The 18,689-nt window shown below is 42.1% G+C and overlaps 1 protein-coding gene across 1 annotated transcript in view; it reads right to left on the minus strand.

Moving 5' to 3' along the window:
- Positions 1-18,689, minus strand: part of col7a1 (collagen, type VII, alpha 1) — a 29,565-nt gene that overhangs the window by 4,937 nt on the left and 5,939 nt on the right. The window contains exons 3-40 of the mRNA XM_035524060.1: positions 18,442-18,622; positions 17,978-18,134; positions 17,784-17,877; positions 17,501-17,659; positions 17,245-17,402; positions 16,554-16,683; positions 16,269-16,388; positions 13,347-13,499; positions 12,873-12,992; positions 11,722-11,871; positions 11,324-11,443; positions 10,787-10,969; positions 10,093-10,218; positions 9,704-9,850; positions 9,122-9,244; positions 8,760-9,026; positions 8,379-8,522; positions 8,012-8,146; positions 7,302-7,448; positions 6,970-7,095; positions 6,727-6,873; positions 6,421-6,540; positions 6,188-6,337; positions 5,674-5,810; positions 5,170-5,296; positions 4,798-4,941; positions 4,434-4,609; positions 4,144-4,182; positions 4,029-4,055; positions 3,484-3,528; positions 3,255-3,368; positions 2,545-2,616; positions 2,289-2,324; positions 2,113-2,166; positions 1,715-1,786; positions 1,500-1,613; positions 676-711; positions 516-569 (exon numbers count right to left, since the gene is read on the minus strand). Coding sequence (XP_035379953.1) covers positions 516-569; positions 676-711; positions 1,500-1,613; positions 1,715-1,786; positions 2,113-2,166; positions 2,289-2,324; positions 2,545-2,616; positions 3,255-3,368; positions 3,484-3,528; positions 4,029-4,055; positions 4,144-4,182; positions 4,434-4,609; positions 4,798-4,941; positions 5,170-5,296; positions 5,674-5,810; positions 6,188-6,337; positions 6,421-6,540; positions 6,727-6,873; positions 6,970-7,095; positions 7,302-7,448; positions 8,012-8,146; positions 8,379-8,522; positions 8,760-9,026; positions 9,122-9,244; positions 9,704-9,850; positions 10,093-10,218; positions 10,787-10,969; positions 11,324-11,443; positions 11,722-11,871; positions 12,873-12,992; positions 13,347-13,499; positions 16,269-16,388; positions 16,554-16,683; positions 17,245-17,402; positions 17,501-17,659; positions 17,784-17,877; positions 17,978-18,134; positions 18,442-18,622 — 4,604 coding nt within the window. The remainder of the gene's footprint in view (positions 1-515; positions 570-675; positions 712-1,499; positions 1,614-1,714; positions 1,787-2,112; positions 2,167-2,288; positions 2,325-2,544; positions 2,617-3,254; positions 3,369-3,483; positions 3,529-4,028; positions 4,056-4,143; positions 4,183-4,433; positions 4,610-4,797; positions 4,942-5,169; positions 5,297-5,673; positions 5,811-6,187; positions 6,338-6,420; positions 6,541-6,726; positions 6,874-6,969; positions 7,096-7,301; positions 7,449-8,011; positions 8,147-8,378; positions 8,523-8,759; positions 9,027-9,121; positions 9,245-9,703; positions 9,851-10,092; positions 10,219-10,786; positions 10,970-11,323; positions 11,444-11,721; positions 11,872-12,872; positions 12,993-13,346; positions 13,500-16,268; positions 16,389-16,553; positions 16,684-17,244; positions 17,403-17,500; positions 17,660-17,783; positions 17,878-17,977; positions 18,135-18,441; positions 18,623-18,689) is intronic.

The following is an 18,689-nucleotide window of genomic DNA, read 5'->3' on the forward strand; positions in this document are numbered from 1 at the left end:
TCTTAATGTGGCTACCATATATGAACTTACCCAAAACAAACTTAGAACATATTCTGCCTCATCTAATTTGTCACAAACACACGACAAACAGACATCTCCCCGCTTATGCTTCAAAACACTTTGCTACAATTGCAAGCATTTGAAAGCATTTCTTTCAATAGAAAATGTATGTCTCCAATTTTACAAAGTCTATATAACTACACTGCTATGATCTTAACCACAATAAAATGGGATTTATTATGTAATTAAGAAATAATGCTTACATTTCGACTGTTCCTGTGTTAGAATTACAGCCCCAAACTGTAGTTTTGATTTTCTGAATTACTTAAACCACATACAATCTCTCTCTCTCTCTCTCTCTCTCTCTCTCTCTCTCTCTCTCTCTCTCTCTCACTCTCTCTCTCTCTCTCTCTCTCTCTCTCTCACACACACACACAAACACACACACACACACACACACACACATAGGTATAAAAGAGCTCACTTAAAATGGCTTTGGAAATGAAGACACTTACTGGTTCACCTTTATCTCCTTTCCCTGCTACCCCACTGCCCACTCCCGGAAGGCCCTATGGATCAGGAAGTGGGGCGGGGGGCATGTTTCATTACAGCAGATGGCATGGTGAAACAGATTCTTGTAATATCTATGCAATAATCGAATTCACTGTAACTCACCCTTTCTCCAGGGCTTCCTTTATCCCCCTTCTCCCCCTGTCAAAAACGTGAGTGAAAAGGAAAGAGAGCAAGACAAAGAGAAAGAGAGAGAAAGAGAGAAGGTTCAGACTAATAATTAACTTTTCATTTACTGTTGACTAAGCATATAAATTCCAAACTCCAGTTGAAGACTGAAAAAAAAAAAAAACCCCATCTGAACGCATCCAACAGTAAGGTTCCCGGTAAGAAGCTGAGGTGGACCGGATCACCTTTTCTCTCAAGTTATGTGGTCACATGCAAGTTATCAACAAAACATGGAACACACACCCATCTGTTTAGAGTGAGCATGATGCAAACTTTGCAACTGCAATACTATGATTGAATACTATGATACTATGTAATAGTAAGAGTACATGAAGAGGAAGTTTGATCTTGAGCAGGATCTCAGAACCATGCCACAAATTTTTCCCATAAGGAATGTAAATTTAAATGTTACAAAGGAAGAAATTATGTACAGATATAGACTGAGGAGAACTACAATTTTGCTGCTGTGCCATGATTTAGAAGTACTGAAGCCATCCGCTCCAACGGTACACCCATGCAGTTCCCATCTTAGTGAAAGTTACAAATGTGTTACACTTCTATGTAGATTTATGAATCTGACCCATTGTTACTGTCATTTTAAGTCAAGAAGTCTTACTGTAATCTGCCATTACTATGCAACTCATCACTCAATTGAAGATGGGATTGGGCTAAGTAAAACAGCTTGTGATGACCTCTCGAATTGAAAACACACACACATTCAAGTACACAAACACCCAAACACCCCATGGTGAAGAGCTCACCTTTATATATAGTCCAGGTGTGCCTGGTATACCAGGGCGGCCATCTTTCCCTGGCAGGCCCAGTGCTCCCGCCTCTCCCTTTACCCCTTCCGTGCCAGACCTCCCTGGACTGCCCTGTGCAGAGAGAGGCAGCTGCTCAGAACAGCCCAAAACAGGCCTCACTGACATCATTAAGAAGCCACTGATAGCTATTCATGGCTTGTGTGTGTTCTCACCGGTATCCCAGGTATTCCTGGTTCTCCTTTGCGTCCTGGCAAGCCTCCTCCAGTAGCAGATCCAGGCTCACCCTGTCAAAGACACACGTTCCTCAGCAGGAAGACACATGCAGAGCTCCAAGCCTGAGTCTGTGCTCAGTTACCAGCATGCCGCCCCACAGTCTATCCTGCTAAATTAAGGTGATATTCTGGCATTCACAAATAAAGTCTCCCTGGTCTCCAGCTCAGAGGAGTGAAAACACACGCAATGAGAAAGCAGATGTCTTATAAGAATTAACAACCAGCTCAAACAAGTTACCCACATACCTTACTCAGAAGGCAGTGTCAGACCAAAGTAAACGCTGAACAATATAAACCAATATGGTTTCAGTGAAAGTCACTGAAGAGGAAGCTCTTACCCTATCACCTTTCTCTCCTTTTCCTCCAGGAGATCCTGCAACACCATGCTCTCCCTAAAAAACAGATGCACATAATAAAGTATAAAATAGTTCTGTGTGTGTGTGTGTGTGTGTCTGTCTGTGTGTGTGTGTGTGTGTGTGCGTGTGTGTGTGTGTGTGCATGTGTGAGTACTCACTGGGTCTCCCCTGATCCCAGGTAATCCCTGAGGGCCCTATAATGAAGCACGTACATTCAGTAACTACACATAGATGACGAACAACACTGAAGCAATACTGAGTAATAATATGTCAACAAAGTTTATCATCAAGTTACCACTTAATATATACTGCATAAATGTCTGATGTAGCAAACAGTTTGTAAGACTAACTTTGACTGGTTGAATTTTTGCAACCATATCTTAGTATCTTAGACCTCCTTAGTAGTTTACTTACAGGAGGTCCAACTGCACCAGGGGAGCCTGGACGTCCAGGAACTCCTGGACTACCATCCACCCCTGCAAAACCCTGTGCAAAGACAACAATTGATGATGTTGACATAATAGGATTATTAAATGGGTGGATAAACACAAGAATGTGTGTGTATACTGTTGCGTGTAAATTGGCGTGAATTCTGTTGTACGTAAATGAGCATGTATTTTGTTGTGTGTAAGTGGGCGTATATTATGTTGAGTGTAAGAGGGCGCGTATTCTGTTGTGCATAAGTAGGTATGTATTCTGTTGTGTGTAAGTGGGTGTGTATTATGTTGTGTGTAAGTAGGCATGTATTCTGTTGTGCATAAGTAGGCATGTATTCTGTTGTGTGTAAGTGGGCATGTATTCTGTTGTGTCTAAGTAGGCATGTATTCTGTTGTGTATAAGTGGGTATGTATTCTATTCTGCGTAAGTGGGCGTGTATTCTATTGTGCATAAGTGGGCGTGTATTCTATTCTGCGTAAGTGGGCGTGTATTCTATTGTGCATAAGTGGGCGTGTATTCTATTCTGCGTAAGTGGGCGTGTATTCTGTTGTGCATAAGTGGGTATGTATTCTGTTGTGTAAGCTAAGGCTGATTTAAGATAGCAGTTTTGTCGCCATATATGCAAGTTGGTATGTAGCAGAGTATCCTTAAGATATAAATGTACTGAGTGTGTGTGTTCTTCTCACCCTTTCTCCTTTTTCTCCTCTTACTCCAACTGTTGGTATCACACTTCTTCCTGGAGGACCAGGAGGTCCCTCAGGCCCTCTTGGGCCCCCATGACCAGGAGTGCCATCACGACCCTGACACACACACACGCACACACACATTTATTTCATATAATAGACCTGTAACTACCTGTTATCTACCTATAAACAGCAGGAACTAAAGAATCAGGTTTAATTAGAATGAACTTACAGGCTCTCCCTTCCTTCCAGGAACCCCATCTCTTCCTCTTTCACCCTAGAAAAACAAAACAACAGCATTCACCAGCATGACACAAAATACACACATATACAAAAATATATAGAACATCAATCTTTCTAAACAATCTTTCTGGTTGCCCTACTCCATGATTGATATTTATTAGTTCACTATGCATGCTGAGTTATGGAGAAGATATTTTATCATGAGGATAAATATAGTTGTCATTTTAAGGTTAATAAACTGCTTTAACAAATAGTCACAGCCATTATTCACTGGCATAAGTTAAATATAGTTCTATTCCTCTTTTTTCTTAGTAGTTTTCTTAGTAGTTCACCTACGAAATCATGTAAGCATACTTCATATACCTCCATGCAGTTTTGACTATCATGACTTTATTTCTGGACAATAAATCTCTATCCAAAATTATAGTAATAGTTCAGTCGCATTGTTATGCACGTATGTGCAGTATATTAACAAAATATACAGATGATTTAAGAGTATAGATTTGTTTACACAATCAGTTAGGGGCTTTTTACCTTTTGCCCTGGTTCTCCCTTTTTGCCCTGCAAGAAAGGAAGAAGTCATTATCACAATAACATATAAAGCACAAAAGCATAACTTTATGGCTTTGTGTGTGTCTGAGTTATTTACTTGTGGACACTGGACAGTGCATTGCTCTGGGCCAGGACCCTAAAGCAAACACACATTAACACAGACAATAAGCTGGAACATCTAGTTCATCATCACTTTGTATAATTTCACACTACACAACTTATCCGGTTTCAGCCATTCACAAATGTAAGAAAATTCCAGAAATGTGAGTGTGAATGTGTGAGAGAGCGAGAAGCTAATATGCGGACAAAAGAAATCTCAGCTGTCCAGGCCTCTAAATAGCCCTGCTGGGCTGGATCCATATGGCACAGATGTGGTGTGTGTCAGACCTGGGCGCCAGTCCCTCTGGCAATGCCACAGAGCAGGTCTGCCAGCTCTGGGTGCAGACTGTAGAGATCTGCTGCACCGCGGCTGTCCAGCAGGTTCTGGGTGCTGCCATCTGTGACAGCCTGACGCAGCTCCTCCAGGTTGGCTTGGCCCATCCCCACGGCCAGCACCGTCACACCTGAGATGGATGCCTCAGGTCAGCTTAACATTACCCCACAAACACCACCACTGGAAGGTTTTAGGATGGGAATAGAAGTTAATGGCAGTGGAAGATCCATGAAAGTGGTGTGTGTGTGTCTGACTGTGTATGTGTGTATTTGTGCATTGATTTCCCTATACAATGCAGTGCATGTATAAGTAATTCACCCGCATTCCTAAGTGCAGCAGCAGGTCGGCTGAGGTCATCAGCTGATTTCTCATCGGCGATGATGACGACGGCTCCTGGCACATGAGGCCTTCGACCTGCACTCACACTCAGCAAAAACTGTCGAGTGAACGACAGTGCCTGACCTAAACATATGGCAACAGAAATCCCAACTACTTAGTCAATACATGCACAAACACATGCAACATTTAATTATTGCAAGTAAAATAAATATAAACATCTTCAAAAAAGAGCTGGACATAATAAGAAATAAGAAAGTTTGACACAAAAGATTTGGCAACAATGTCAAAAGACAAGGAGCACTTTATTACATTTTCAACACAGTACACACACACATTTGTGAATGTACAGACCTATATTGTTTCCGGATCTGTCAGAAAATGGGGTGGACAAAATCTCCCGCAAAAGAGTTTCGCTGTTGCTATGCCGATTGAGGAGGAAGTGCACTCTGGGTTCTGCACTGTAGACCACTACCCCCATCTGGAGTAAGAAAGCATTACACACAGTTCAGAAACACAGCAATTCAGTACAACAGACATATTTTCTAATTTACTCAACTGTCTAGCCAAACCACTTTTTCAATCAGTCATCTACAAATACATACAAACCTACAAAACCATCTCTCATCCAATCACTTTTGTGACATTTTAAAACATATATGCAATGCTACGGTGGTGCACTAAACTCAAGCACTAAATTACACACCCAATTAAACCATAGCCCCCTCTGGCACTGAGCCACTGAGCAGAGATCTGCACATATCTATAAATGGAAAGTATGTCCATTTATAGACCAGAGGGAAGTGGGGGTGTATGACTGCTGCTGCCCATCTGGCCGTCTGGTCTGGGTCGACCCACCTGGGAGTCCCTGGCCCCAATAGCGGTGAGGGATCCTGCAGCGCTGGCGAGCAGAGCTAGCACAGGCTCCTCCAGTGCAACACGATCACGTGAGGCAGGAATCAAGAACACCACATCCAAACGACCGTCCACACACACTGGGAGAGGCAGAACATACCACACAAACGATAACACACATGCACATTGCTAGGGTGTGCTACAATTGAGTGGTCAGAGTGGTCATTAAAATGAACCCTTAACATCTGAATTCTCACAGCAATCTGTTATCTGGAACAAAGGACTATAGGTGGGGGCCTGGCAGAGATGGTGCTTTAGAAAGTTGACAAAACTGATTTTATGAATTTCATAGAATATAATTACAATAGGCTAAACAATAGAACATATGTGCACACTCAACAGGATGTAAGAAGTGACGTAGACATAAACTTGTATACACATGCACTCTATACACTCCTTCATAAACAAAGTAAAAAGGGAGAAGAACAGGCAAAGACGCGAAAAGAAACTGCATAACCTGTGCGCTCCTCCGCCGCAGTCTCTGGCCCTGCCTCACTGTCAAAGACGGGCTGCAGAGTGAAGTGGTAGCGCCGGCCCAGCCTCAGACCCGTCACACGGAAAGAACTGGTGGTGTCAGGAAGAGTCAGCGACTGGGTGGAGCCTGGGTCTGAAACACACCCGCTGCATCACACCCACTCCAACACACCTTTCTTTATGAATATACTGTCATCACATTCATGTGTTTCTCACCTCTCTCTTCCTTCCAGCGCAATATGTATCCTGTGGCTCCTGAGACAGGGATCCAACCCAGAAGCACAGAACTCTGGGTAATGTCTGCCACCCTGAGATCGGTCACAGGTTGCAGTGATCCTGAAGGATTAAGACACGCAGAGAAAAATCAGGTTAAAGTTTGGATCTGAGAGAGAGGACAATACCAATTGAAGCGGCATAAGCCACTTATGAGGAAGCAAACGGGGAGGCAGATTTGTGTTTTTGTTTGTGTGTGTGTGTGTGTGTGTGTGTGTGTGTGTGTATGTGTGTGGTTTTATGCTGTACCGGTGGCCTGTGTGAGAGTGACAGGTTGTCCTTCTCGGCCTCTCATCAGAGAAACCAGACGTATGGTGTAAATCAAGCCAGGACGGAGGCCGTCCAGGGTGAAAGTGCTTGCATGTCCATCGATCAGACGACTTGATTCAGGCTCACCTAAGACAGTCAGGCAGAAATGTTATGTGAATGTTATAGTGTTATATGGAATTCTGTGTAATGTGGAGTTGTGTATTATGTAACATGGGGGAGAACCTTGTGAGGACCTCCAGTAGATTCTGTATCCATCGACACCTCTCACTGCTCTCCAAACAATACGCAGAGAACCTGGGGCTGACTCGACTACACGCACCTCTTGTACTTCTGGTATTGGCGCTGGTGCTGGATATCACACACATAAAAACACACAGACCATTATCATAATCATCATCATTATCACATCATCATCACATCCATACTTACACACTGACATATACAGCATCCAAACCAACAGCAAGCACACCATACACAGACAAACACATTTACTAACTGTCACACAGTGCACATACGCAGACCACTTTGTGCACTCCTCAAACGTACACACTGACCTGTGGTGACTCTGACAGACACTGGAGGCCCCTCTCGGTTCTGGACCAGGGCCATGACTTGAACATCATACTGAGCTCCGACATCTAGCTGCCTCAGATCCACCCATGTCACATTACCACCTACTAGCTGCACCTGCTCCTGTCCACCTGTACACATACGGCCAGAGACACACACATCAAACCATCCACACACACAGGGCCAGAGACACACACATCAAACCACCCATATGCACATGGCCAGAGAAACACACATCAAACCACCAGCACACACACACGCATACATACACACATCAAACCAGCTCCTTCACATGCACCATGGCAGTGGTGCTCATATGACTACATACAAAAATACACTTGTGACTTCATTTATCATTATATGCCAGTTCAGCTTAATTCACATAAGGTACTGGCATGTACTGCAGAAATGTAAACTCAATGAGAACTGGATGAGAACGAGCAGGTGAGGTGCACTACATGAGCAGGTGAGGTACAATACATGTTTTCAGACATTTTCAGACAAAACATATGAGGAGTGGAAACAGAACAAAAAGTACACTGTGTAGAAGGTTACACCCACATAAGCCCTTCATGACAACGGACAAACATACGTAAGCACTTGTTTATTCCAACAGTGTGTACACTTTTGTTATGGGTGGCTCTACAGACTTCTTATAATCCCTTAAAGCATGCATGTGAATGCTCTAACTCACCATCGGTTCTCTTCCACAGCACCCTGTATGCTGTTGCGCCCTGAACTCCCACCCAACTGATCCTGACTACCTCCCCTCGAGGCTCATGCTGCAAATGAGTGACAGGTCCAACCACCACCTCCTCTGACACTGAGACTAGACAAGAGAAAAGTTAGCCTTTTGGCTTGTGTGCAAAACCATTTTTAATCACAGTGTACTACACTAAACCAGTTTTAATCACAGTGTACTACAAATGATCCCCCGTAAACAGCAGGAAACATCAAGAACTATTATCAGGAAACCATCCAATTTAAGTTCATTTCTCTTCACATGCACACTACATGTCAGGTGATGAGGATGTGCTGTTAGATGCTAAGTGAGATGCTACCTGTCTTGGCATTCAGAGTGGCAGCAGGTCCCTGGCGAGAGCCAGCCAGCGCAGAGACAAACACTCTGTAAGAGGAATCCTGCTGCAGCCTGTCAATGGTGTAGGATGTGACATCAGCAGGGATGATCTGAGAGTCCTCCACACCTGAAAACAGACAACAGTAATTATAAAAAAAAAAAAAAAAAAGATAAACTCCACTAATATCCTAAACGTCATAAAATGCTGAATTTCATTACGATGAATTTCATAATGCTTAACAATAATTTAAGCGTAGCCTTACACCAACTCACACTATTGATCACAGTATTCATTGCAGTATTAATCACAGTATTAACTGCAGTCGCACACTGCCTCCCCAGTAAAAACCACATTGATACATACCATCTCTACGCTGCCAGCTGATTTTGTAGCCTGTTGCTCTGGCTACTGGTTCCCAAGATATTCGAATGCGCTTGGAACTGATGTCAATGATCCGTAAGTCTTTGATGGCTCCTGTGTAGCCACCAGTTCTGGTGGAGATGGTCACCACATCACCAAGTCGGCTACCGCTCACAGCAGCCACACCCACCACGACTGGCTCGTCAGGCTGCAGCCCTTCTATGATGTAGCTATTGATGTCTGCACCAAGCATGCGCATCTGCTCAGCAGCTGACAAACCGAGGGAGAGAGAGAGAATCAGTGAGTCTTAACATATATAGAATGTGAGGTCCTCAAATTAAGCACTATGTATTTCATGCACTTACTGTTTCCTTGTCTCCAAGTGATTCTATATCCTGTCGCATCGCTGACCCCTATCCAAGAAATTCTGATTCGCCGGCTGTTGGCGGTCACTACACGCAAGTTTGTCACCTTGCTCGGAATTTGTGCTGTCAAATGTTTAGTTATGTAAATGGTACATGTAAGCTCATACAATAAATATTCAGTCATGTATTTATCCATCCATGCATCCAAAAACCCATCTAAGGTTAGAAAATTTCTTTACAGTGAGTTAGGTTTCCATGTAATGGGTTGGGCAGTCTACAATAAGTACACAAATTACATAGTAATATGGTATAAGCTAGTTACACAGTAATTTGTTAAGTAATTTTCATGCTTGGATACTCGGGCAAATGACATGAAATATAGCAGCTAACTTGAGGATATCTGGAGATTGTAAACTGACCCACAGATATTATTTATTTGAGTTGACGCATCCTGTAACTTTGCAGATAACTAACTTAAACACAGTCAGAAAGACAGATAAGCAAGCAAACACATGTGCACACACACACACACACACGCACACAAAATAGAAACACAAAAAAACCCCACAAACATGCACACACCTGCTTTGATGTAGATAGTGGCTGGGTCTCCCTGCTTGTTGTTCACCAAAGCAGTCACACTTACAGAGTAAGACACACCGCCTATCAAGTCACTTAGGTCAATGGTTGTCTGGTTTCCAGTAACAACCCTGTTCACATCAATCCCGGCTGAAGACAGATAATAGAATATATTAAAATACAAGGTAAAATATAATATATAAACATAAAGCCAAGTGTCCAAAAGCATCATTATTTAATTATTTCTAAACTAAGCATAACAATAATCATGTTTAACTTCATGAATATGAGCTGATATTAATTTAAGGTCACCACAAATTCAAAAGGACATGCTATTTCCATTTCCACAGTCACTTTCTGTGGAATTTGTGTTATATTAAATGTGATCTTACATTCAGTATTGAGGATGAGGATATTGTACTGGGTTGCCCCAGCGACCCCTGTCCACCCCAGCCGTACAATGTTGCCAAATGACTCCAGCACCTGCAGATTGGAGACTCTACCCACAGGTAGACTCACTAGATACAACATTTACACTGTAAACAACCAGGGCCAATGCACAAATCACACATGCATGCACAAATTGCATGTCCATATATATAAATTGTTGAAATTACATTTCACATTTACCTGACACTTTTATCCAAAGCAACTTACAATTATGACTGAGTACAACTTGAGCAACTGAGGGTTAAGGGCCTTGCTCAGGGGCCCAACAGTGGCAACTTGGCAGTGGTGGGGCTTCAACCAGCAACCTTCCAATTACAAATAAAGTACCTTAACCACTGAGCTACCACTACCACTACATCTGCTTTTTAGAGAACGTTTGCCATCATAATCAACTTTTTGAAAAAGGTTTGTAAAGCAGTGCCTACAAATAATTCATTATAACTGACATCTTTTTAAAGATCACACTGATATCTGGCATATGCCAAGTGTTTAAGCTGAAATTAATATCTTATTCAGCTGCAGCTCAGTAAGTACTATTATTTACCTCCTGATTTAGTAAAAAGGTGCTAGCACCTACACACTGTAAATATAAACAACACTGCAACTAAATGGTTCACATCAACTGACTCTTCTGACCTGTAGATTCAACGCTGTGTATAAGATGTTCATGCCAGCTGGACTCAGTGGAGATGTGTGTGGCCTCCTCTCGCCCATCATAGAGTGTGTACAGGGTTACGATGTAATCAGTGCTTGGCTGCAGACCGCTGATCTCATAGCTTGTTGTAGCTTGAGAAAATGTCTGTTTCTGAGCCCTGTCATCTGTGGTTGAAGGACCAAACAACATTAAGGCCCTGATTTATAGTTGCAATATACCAAAGAGTTCCAATCTATGAATAGCATACCTGTTCATTCATGAACAGAAATAGCCAAGACAAAACAAAAATCACACATACAATAAACCAGAGCAGCATTACATAGTATTTTCTTAGCAACTAGATTAATCACTTCTGACTTTGGAATTTCACAGTTGGCTTAATAGTAGTTTGTTTTTTATGCTTTAATTAGTCACAGACATTGACAAATTTCAAGTTTGCGAGTGGAACAGATGCAGCTTCTGGCAAAGAAGACATGTTGGGCCACATGCACAAGTGTGCATGTGCGTGCAGGACTCACGCTCGCCTTCCTTCCACCACTCCAGACGATAGCCCCTGGCTGCTTGTAGCAGGTTCCAGGTCAGTTTGATCCCGGTGGGACCTGTAGCGGTGGCTTTCAAAACCTGTTGCTCTGAACGCTCTGAGGCATAAGCGCAAATATTTTAACTGTTTTATACACAAAGGAACACACACACATCCATTGAGAGCAGGGTATGGTTCTTGTCAAAGAATCCCTGAGATTACTAATATACCCTGAGTTTACTAATGATTCTGTTCCTTGAATTGCTAGACAGTGAGTCAGCATCCGAGATGAAAACAGGCACTGTAGCGTGTGTTTATATGTGTGTGTGTGTGTGTGTGTGTGTGTGTGTGTGTGTCTGTGTGTGTGTGTGTGTTTGTGTGTGTTTGCCTCTGTACCTATCTTAAAGCGTACTGATGCAGCTGGCCCCTCTGCTTCTCCATTATACAGAGCAATGACTGTAACGATGTATTCTGTGTCTGGCTGCACGTTGACAAGAGTATGGGCCTGACTGTCCCCTCTAAGCTCTATGGTCTCCACATCCCGCCCTGTAGCAGAGAAGGACAGAGAAGCAGAGTAAGACAGAAAATAGAAGGGAGCGAGGGAGAAGACGAAGAAGGAATAATAGTTTTACAGTTTTTAGTTTCCTGAGGTTACGACCAGCTGCAGCACATTAATGTAGAAGCTTTTTTTCACAATAATTCTGACACCATGTTGGCTTCCCCAAATTAATGTTTTTAGAACATTTCTAGCTGCCTTTTAGTCAAAAATAATTTCCATTATTTCTATATGTAATGCGGGGTGGCCCGAGTGCCGCAGGGCGAGGGGCAGGACGCACAGACTCCAACGTTTGGGACGTACATTTATTAACATTTAACATAGAACACTAACGGCAGTCTCAAGAATCACACGCGATGAATACAAACGAGAAACGGTTAACACTAAGTACAGATGATACATCTAACAATAACGAATATAACGTTATTGTTATAACCATTGACAATAACACACCACATTGACATGTTATGTCAACAATGACCAACGACGCTGCACACCCTGACGTGAGTTTAAATACACATAGACAAGCGAGGTGCAGGTGTGTGCAGGCATGGCCACAAACGAAGGTCCTTCCACTGTACGTGGCTGGCCAAACCACGTGCCTCGTGGGAGGCAAGCGTTCCATGACACTATATGACTGTTCAATGATTTTAATGATTTTACTTTGAACCAAGTAAATGGTGTTGTTAGAAATTACATGATTCCACTCTGTACTCTAAGATTCTGCAGTTCTAGCAATTTCTTTGCACTAATATGCAGTTAGACTGCACTCAAAATAGGATGTAAAAAACATTGGATCACCATTACTTCAATAAATTGAATCCATGTAAATCAAGTTAGTAAGGAATCTTAAAAATCAGGTATGCATTTTAATCAAACTGTTACAGTAATTACCTATAACTGGACTAGTTCTTGCATGAAAGCATAAACAAAAGGAACATTTTCATTTGCCTGCCAAGATCTCCAGTTGCTAGTGGATTTGAGTACAGACCTTTGAATGGTCCCCAGACAAGCCTATACCCTCTGGCACCACTGAGTCCTCTCCAGCGCACTTGAACACTGCTGTTTGACACAGTGCTGACAGAGAGCTGTTGCACTCCCTCTAAACGTACTACACATACAAACACACACAAAAATACACAGGTTACTAAATCATGTACACATACATATGGCAGCCATCATAGTCTCTCAGTAACAATGTGGTAGGTTATAGGATCTTAACAGCTTCTTGTATTTCTCTGTCTATATATTTCCTAATTTCATGTGTGCACAAATCATCATTAATGTCACATTAATCAAGAACTAAGCATTAGTAGTTGCGGTGAAAAGCCAGGCTATAGTGTGCTGCATGGGAGCAACCTAAGAGTAACAGCATTGGGTGTAATATGTGGGAAGAGACTGGTCAATAGTACTGGCATATGTGTGCATGAATGATGAATGTGTATGTGAGTGTATACACACTCACATGTGCGGGCAGTAAGCGTAGTAGGTGTAACACTGTTACGAGGAAAGAGTGGGTACAGGCTGATAATATATTCTGTGTCTGCTTCCAAACCATCCAACGTCACTGAAGTGGACTTCGCCCCAAACGTCTGCTCCTGTAGATTAGCAAGATGGCCTGTGGACCAATCACAGACCAGGAGCTAGATGAGAATATTCAGTTTTGTTACCCCACAGCAATCAAATATAAATTCAGAAATACACTCTCTACATTAGACCACAAACCAACAAAAACATACATAAAAAAGACACACAAAACACTAGATAGTCAAATACAGAATAAGAAAAAAACACACTACATTAGAACACACACTAACACTTACACACACATGATGGAAAGCTGTGAACCTATAGCTCATGGGGAAGAACATTTAATAAAGATAGAAAAAGCTCTGAATAGGGTCTTATATGATTATATGATTAAAGCATGACTAAAATTTGAAAGTAAAAACAAACAGGTGAACATTTGATTCTTGCAGCTAAGTGTTTCAGAACATTTCCAGAGACATCATGATCAAAGAGATGCTGGTCCAAGTGGGTGTGGGTTGAAAATCTCACAGGAGCTGTCATGGAAAATAAGGCACATACCCTATACACCTTTCAGAAATGCAAAGTGCTTTTCTGTCCAGAGATGTAAGGAAAGTGATCCACCCTGAATGAAACACCAGCATATTCACAGTTATCTGCATGTCCTGGTGACACGCAGTGGGACGGGTTGAAACATTTTATGCCAGTCTTTTCAGACAGAGACATGCCTAACCCTAACCTGTTAAGATCTGCCAAGTCAAACAGTGCTTACAAAAGCCCCACCCAATATCTCCAACATTCTCTAGCCACGTTATAAAAAGCAAAACACAAGCGCCCTGAATAGTCCACAGAACAACTTCATGGGTACAGACACATCAGTGGAGCTGACTATCCTGATCAATGAAGCAGGGGTTGGAGATATATGGGAGATTTTTGGTTCATATTTATTACATTTGAATGTTAATGATATATAGCAGGGTATGCACATTTTTGAGAAAATGCAATCTAAAAATGATTACAGAAACACCCTTTAGACATACTTTGAATAAAAGAAGAAACTGGAGATTTTTTACATACCTACAGTTGGCTCACAAAAATTTATTTATTTTACATTTTATTTAGAGTATGCATGTAAAATGCAAGGAGACAAACAAAAACATATTTACTATAAAAATGTGAGAATTATGTGAGAATTATTTTAGGTTGACATATTTCTACCAAGGAATCATTTCAACTGATACACTGCCCTCATTAAGCACTAATTAAGCTCCCCGTACACCTAAGTCATTTAGTTATTTAGTAACACCTAAGTCATTTAGAGTCATTTAGTAGCATCCTCTTTGCCTCTATACCCTCTAAGCATCTAGTACCAAAGCAGCAGTGAGGTGCACACCTCCTGCTAGCGAGCAGGTGCTGTGACTGAGGAAATGCATACAAACCTAATACAAAGCTGCTGGCCCCAACAACACTCTGGGTCATGTGAACACATATTCCTGCTCCATCACTTTAAACACTGGAGCCTAGCTTTCAACACTAGAGCCTCACTTTAAACACTAGAGCTCAACTAAGACTGCATCATCAATCCTCACACCAATCACATCATCAAGTTTGATGATGATGCTACAATTGTGAGACTCAAGGCCCACAATTATGAGACTGGTTACAGAGAGGAGGTGAGACAGGTGAGGTGAGTTGGAGTCCTGGTGCAAAGCCAACAATCTCTCTGAATGTTGGTGAGACAAATGTGGTGATTTAATATCTTAGAGTCTCCCCCTCTCAGCAGTACTACAGTGGAATCAGTGAATCACAAACAAACTCTTATGGTCCCTTAACACTTGTTCCATAGTGAAGAAAGCTTCTACAGAAGCATCACAGAAAACATCCTGACTTTCACTGTCACTGTCTGGTAAGGAAGCTGCCTCACCTCAGACAAGAAAGCACTGCAGTGGGAGGTGAAGACTGCCCAGCGCATTACTGAGTCACACACTTATTACTGAGTCGTGAGCGCATACACTGAGAACAGTGTATAAGGAAGACATGCAGCATCAGGGAGGACCTCTAACCCCTCACGTGGACTGATTCTAACCTTTCAGTCTGGACATAGGCTACACAGCATCTGGGCCAAGTCCTCCAAATTTATGCACAGTTATCTATCTGGAAACCGATGTGTGCGTAAGTGTGTCTTCACTAAGATACCAAATCGGAGACGTTTACTGCACAAAGAAAATGTTCTTATTTCTATTTCCTCTTGATTTGCTTATATATCTACTCTAAACAGGTGTGAATGTGTGGACTGGCTGTTAGTGGGATCGTTTCAGTGTGTACTAGCTAGCTGTTCAGGCTTCCTTTAATCACAGCTCCCCAAAAACTGCAGATTAATGATTTACATACAGCCTGTCCTGTATGTAACTATGTATATACAAATAATGATGAATGTTTGGATTTTTTTCTATTAAAGCAACATAATCTTTGAAAATCCCTCACACACTAGACAAAACACCTAAGGCTGAAAACCTTTTCTCCTAGTAAATATACAGCCTCCTGAATCTACACCTTAAACCTATTGGCAGAAAAATCACATTATATTACTCCAACCACGCTGCTCAACATTACTGTCTGTTCTGTTTATCATCCATTTCAAAGTTATTGGTTTGCCTTGTTGAGCCTACACAGTTTACCACCCATCTCTTTCTGTCTCAACGCAATACCTTTTTTTTCTCCTTATTCAACCTGTGGGATCTGCCTCGTAAAAGCACTGCTGCAGGATTAAGGACTATTATTTAGGTGACTGAACTGTGTGTGTGTCTCTGTGTGTGCGCGCGCGCACACGCGTGTGTGTGTGCACATGCATTAGTGTTACCTCTGGGTCCGTATGTTATTCTGTAGCCCTGTAAGGGCCTGGAGGGTGCATCCCATGCCAGAGCCAAGCTGAAGAACCCAGCCTGCACCAGACGCAAGGTTGCCACACCCGGCAGAGACCCTGAGAGGGTGTGGTGATAGGGAGAATGAGAAAAGAACCTTTGTGCTGTGTACGCCAATCTGTCTGGCAGATTTTATTGTTTGTGGATTTTCTTATTTCATGCACGGACATGTGGGTGAAAGCAAATCCTTTTCAAGATTCAGACTATGCACATGTTTGTCTTACTGGTGCGAGTCTTGGCAGACAAGGCCTCTCCCACACTGTTGGGATACTGGGGAATAACTGAGACCAAGTAATCTGTGCTTGAGTGCAGGTCCTTTGCCACATATGTCTGCTGACTGGCTGGCACTGTCTCCTGAGAGTCAACAGGGAAAGGTAGCAGCTGATGAGAACAAGGGCAGCCTTTAAGTAATGTAAAATACACGCATATCTGCAAAATATGTTCATCTTCAGGTCAGTACTCCCAGAAAATGACATGACGTGTACATCTGCAAAGATCTACAAGATCTAAATGCTCATTTATAATTCACCTACCTTTGTTCATCCCTGCCAAAAAATAGATAAATGTACAATCACCAGAAGAATGGAAGAGGGAGAGATTGATGGTTGCTCAGTTCGAGATTAAAGAACATTTGAAGTTGAACTGTGATCCACTCCACATTTCTGAGTCCGTATTAACCACTAATTTTACTTTAACCACAAGGCAACGCCTTGTGCCCAGACATTGCTACAAGCCATTTATGTCTGCAGCTTTATACTGCATATCTGCAATTCCTGCACACACACACACACAAATACACACACACACACGCACACACACACACACACACACACACACACACACACACACACACACATACACGCACAAACATATTTATATTAACAACAATATAGCTAGCATTGCTACTTTTCTTACCTGGCGCAGTTCTGCTGTGAGTGGCTGACCCAAACCAGAAAGAGGAGTGTACTGAACTACATAGCTAATTACAGGGCCACCAACAGGTATCCACCGAAACCTGAATGAATTAGTGGTCTCATCTGAAAACTCTAAGTTAGATGGCCTACTGAAGTCACCTGAGTACAAAAGAAGACAAAGATAATTGTTTGCATTTGCTTTGATAACCTGTTGCAACTTTGTTATGAGTTATTGAGTGCAAACAGAGTGAGGATACCATCGGCCGAATAGGAGCCTCCAGATGCAGCACATACACGTGGAGACACTAGGGGCAGTAGAGAGCTGAGGCCCCTAAAGTTCCCAGTGAAAGAGGTGAATTCACTATGAGGAGGTGAAGCAATGAGCTTTAACTCATTCTGATCTGCACTCTTTATACCTAAGGTAGAAAGAGACAAAGAGAGACATAATAGAAATTAAAGAATAATAACTAAAATGAAATAATAAATTAATAAAACAATAAAAAGATACCCAGGAAAACTCATCCGAGGTACAGTCCTCACCCACTGCAAATATTCGGACTCCTAGGCTGCGTAGTTTCTGAGCTGGGTCCTGAACATTGTCCTGAGATTTCCCATCTGTGATGAGAATAACAATCTTGGATAGAAGGAAAAAGAAATGTTAAATAATCTTTCTACACACACGAGTTTAATGTTCCATTAAACAAAGATGATAACTGAACCATTAAAGAGCTCACATTGGGCACATCTCTGATGATGCTTGGGCTGAAGAAGTTATCTGCTATGTACTTCAGGCCAGCTCCAGTGCGGGTGTTGCCACCTTTATAGTTGAGGTTTTCTACAGCATTCACCAGCTCTGTACCAGTTGCGTATGTAGTGAAGGTAAACTCCTCCCTGAGAATGGTAACATATTTAAACAAACCCAAAAAGTAACGAAGGAATCCACATACACATTTATAACCACAGAACCTCACTATTTCAATATATTTTTCATTAAGGACAAGTTTAGCACATATTACGGGTAGTACTGCTGTACAAAACATGTTCACCTGGTAAACCAAACTCACATAGCATAACTGTAGTGTAATCATAAATTAACTTGTGACTACAAAATGAATCTCAAAGAACTAACACTTGCACCTTTCAAACACACACACACACGCACACACACACACACACACACACACACACACATACACACCTTGCTATGTCACTGTACTGCACAGCTCCAAAGCGGATGCCAGAGGGTCCCACTGCCCTAGCAAAGGGTTTGACAATCCGTGCCATGAAAGTCTTCACCAACACAAAGTTAGCACGCCCAATACTGGATGACCCATCCACCAGGAAAACAATATCCGCTGCACCAACATTATTACATTGGCCTGCATATTGAGAAAGGTAAAAAATATATGAATAAAGAAGTAGACAGACAGACAGACAGGAAAACAT

The sequence above is a fragment of the Electrophorus electricus genome, chromosome 3, assembly GCF_013358815.1.
Source record: "Electrophorus electricus isolate fEleEle1 chromosome 3, fEleEle1.pri, whole genome shotgun sequence".
In the NCBI taxonomy this organism is placed as follows: domain Eukaryota; kingdom Metazoa; phylum Chordata; class Actinopteri; order Gymnotiformes; family Gymnotidae; genus Electrophorus; species Electrophorus electricus.